Source organism: Otolemur garnettii, unplaced genomic scaffold (assembly GCF_000181295.1).
Source record: "Otolemur garnettii isolate 467f Iridium unplaced genomic scaffold, OtoGar3 scaffold00063, whole genome shotgun sequence".
Classification (NCBI taxonomy): Eukaryota; Metazoa; Chordata; class Mammalia; order Primates; family Galagidae; genus Otolemur; species Otolemur garnettii.
The window spans coordinates 5,383,296-5,385,389 of record NW_003852458.1 but is presented as its reverse complement, the minus strand read 5'-3'; the positions used below and the strand labels follow the sequence as shown (position 1 = coordinate 5,385,389).

Below are 2,094 nucleotides of genomic sequence, written 5' to 3'. Positions count from 1 at the left end.
AAAAAAAAAAAATAATAATTGTTTTGGAAGAGCATTTTATAAGAAAATCTTCAAAATACTGTATTTAAAAATAATATAAATGTATTCATAAGTGTGTTAATTTTTCTAAATATACAACATAAAAAATTGAAAAGCAAATTAAATTTTAAGTCTTGTTTTCTTGATCATGAAAGTATGGCTACTTTCAGTTTTTTTCTTTGTAATTAACTGCCTTCTTTGGATTTTCAGCTATTAATATGTGTTTCTTGTTTTTTTGAGACAGAGTTTCACTCTGCCCCAAACTACAATGCAGTGGTGTCATCATAGTTCAATTTAGCCACAAACTCGCAAGCTCAAGTGATCTTCCTGCCTCACCCTTCCAACTACCTGGGACTACAAGCACACACCACCACACCTTGCTTTTTTTTTTTTTTGTAGAGATGGGGGTCTCTCTATGTTACTCAGGCTGTCTGGAACTCCTGGCCTCAGCCTCACAAAGTGCTGGGGTTACAGATGTGAGCCACTGTGCCCAGGCAATAGTGTTATTTTTGACATTAAGAAGGGAAGCTTTAAAAAACAACTGAAACAAAAAACAAATACTATAATAATTCTTTTGTAAACCTCACCACCTAGAAAATAGTAAATATGTAACTGAAGACATTAGTCAAATAAATAAATGAACAAGCAATCTTAGACACATTAGCCAGCCTAACATTAGTTCTCTCCAAGACCCAATTACAGAAAAACAATTTACATATGAGTATTACCGACTGTAATGTTTTTAACAAGTGAGTACATCTGTTGGAGACTTTTTTCTTAACTTCATAAGATGCCATGACCAGGACAGAAAGCCTGAAGTGAAGATTTTGGAAGAGAAAGAACTGAATCAAAAAGGCCTCTTTATAATCATTAGAGTATCACGCAATAGCCCATATGTTGCCCGAAGGGCTACCATCTCTATGAGGAATACTCAATCCTTAGTTTTCAGTCTCAGGATGCAAACATCCCCTGACTGGGTCAAATCTTCCTTTCTCTCAGACCTTCTTGTGTCACCTGAGCTGATTCCAACAAACAACCCGGCAAATGGGGAAAAGTGTCCAGAAACAGCAAGGTATACACGAGAGTTAAAGACATTACGAGTTGGTACAGTGGAAAGTGCCGGGCAGAAATGACAGCTCGCTCCCCTATCCCAGCCCGCTGCTCCTAGAACCTCTACAAAAGGAGACGGGGGTTTGCCTGAGAGAGTCACTCACCGAACCCTGTGAAGCCCATGGTGACTGCCAGCTGCGGGTCCGATCCCGAGGCGTCTGAGCCTGTCACTGGCGCAAGAGAAGAAGGGGAGTCCTCGTTAGTGCTGCGCCCCCAGCTTCCCAGCACAGCCCGCCCTGCCCGGACTCGTCTCACGAAACCCACCTTCACTGGGCCCGGAATGCTCCATGGCTGGCCAGACACCACAGTACCAGCCACAGGCGTATCCCGAACAGCAGCAGCAGACTTACAGCAAAACCGCCGCAAACCCAGGAGGAAGTAGCGCTTCCCAAAGACAGCGTCCCGGCCAACGCCAAGAGCGGTGACTTCCACAAGGGAACCGCGGCTTTCTGCGCAGCGCCGCCCTTGCGGGCAGGCGGGGAACCACCACCAAGGCCGACTCCAAACCACTGTAGGGGAAAAGTATTGGGATTTATGCATAACAATGCCCTTTCCTTTTTAAGACGTTCACCAGGGGGACTCTTAATCCTCACAGAACTATAAAGAGAAGTCAGTAATCTTTCCTTTGTGTTTTATTGTTCTGTATGGAGTTCTTCATCTTTTCAGTGTATTTTAAGGAAGAAAACGAGTACTTACTACATTACTGAAGAGCACTTTGAAGAAAGCTAAAAAGACCTGAGAAGCTAAGGGATTTGTCAGAAAATGCTCTCTAAAGGCTCGGCGCCCGTAGTACAGTTGTTATGGCGCCGACCACATGCACCCAGGGGGGCAGGTTCTAACTTGGTCAGGACCAGCTAAGCAACAATGATAACTTTAAAAAATAGCCAGGCGGCTCAGCGCCTTTGGCTCAAGCGGCTAAGGCGCCAGCCACGTACACCTAAGGTGGTGGGTTCGAATCCCCAGCCC

General features: G+C 44.5%; 1 protein-coding gene across 1 annotated transcript in view; it reads right to left on the bottom strand.

Moving 5' to 3' along the window:
* WDR70 (WD repeat domain 70) overlaps positions 1 to 1,479 on the bottom strand; it is a 289,355-nt gene extending 287,876 nt beyond the window's left edge. Inside the window, exons 1-2 of the mRNA XM_012807055.1 lie at positions 1,393 to 1,479; positions 1,233 to 1,298 (exon numbers count right to left, since the gene is read on the bottom strand). Of these exons, the coding sequence (XP_012662509.1) occupies positions 1,233 to 1,298; positions 1,393 to 1,417 (91 nt within the window). The 5' untranslated portion in view covers positions 1,418 to 1,479. The remainder of the gene's footprint in view (positions 1 to 1,232; positions 1,299 to 1,392) is intronic.
* Positions 1,480 to 2,094: the final 615 nt, after the last annotated feature.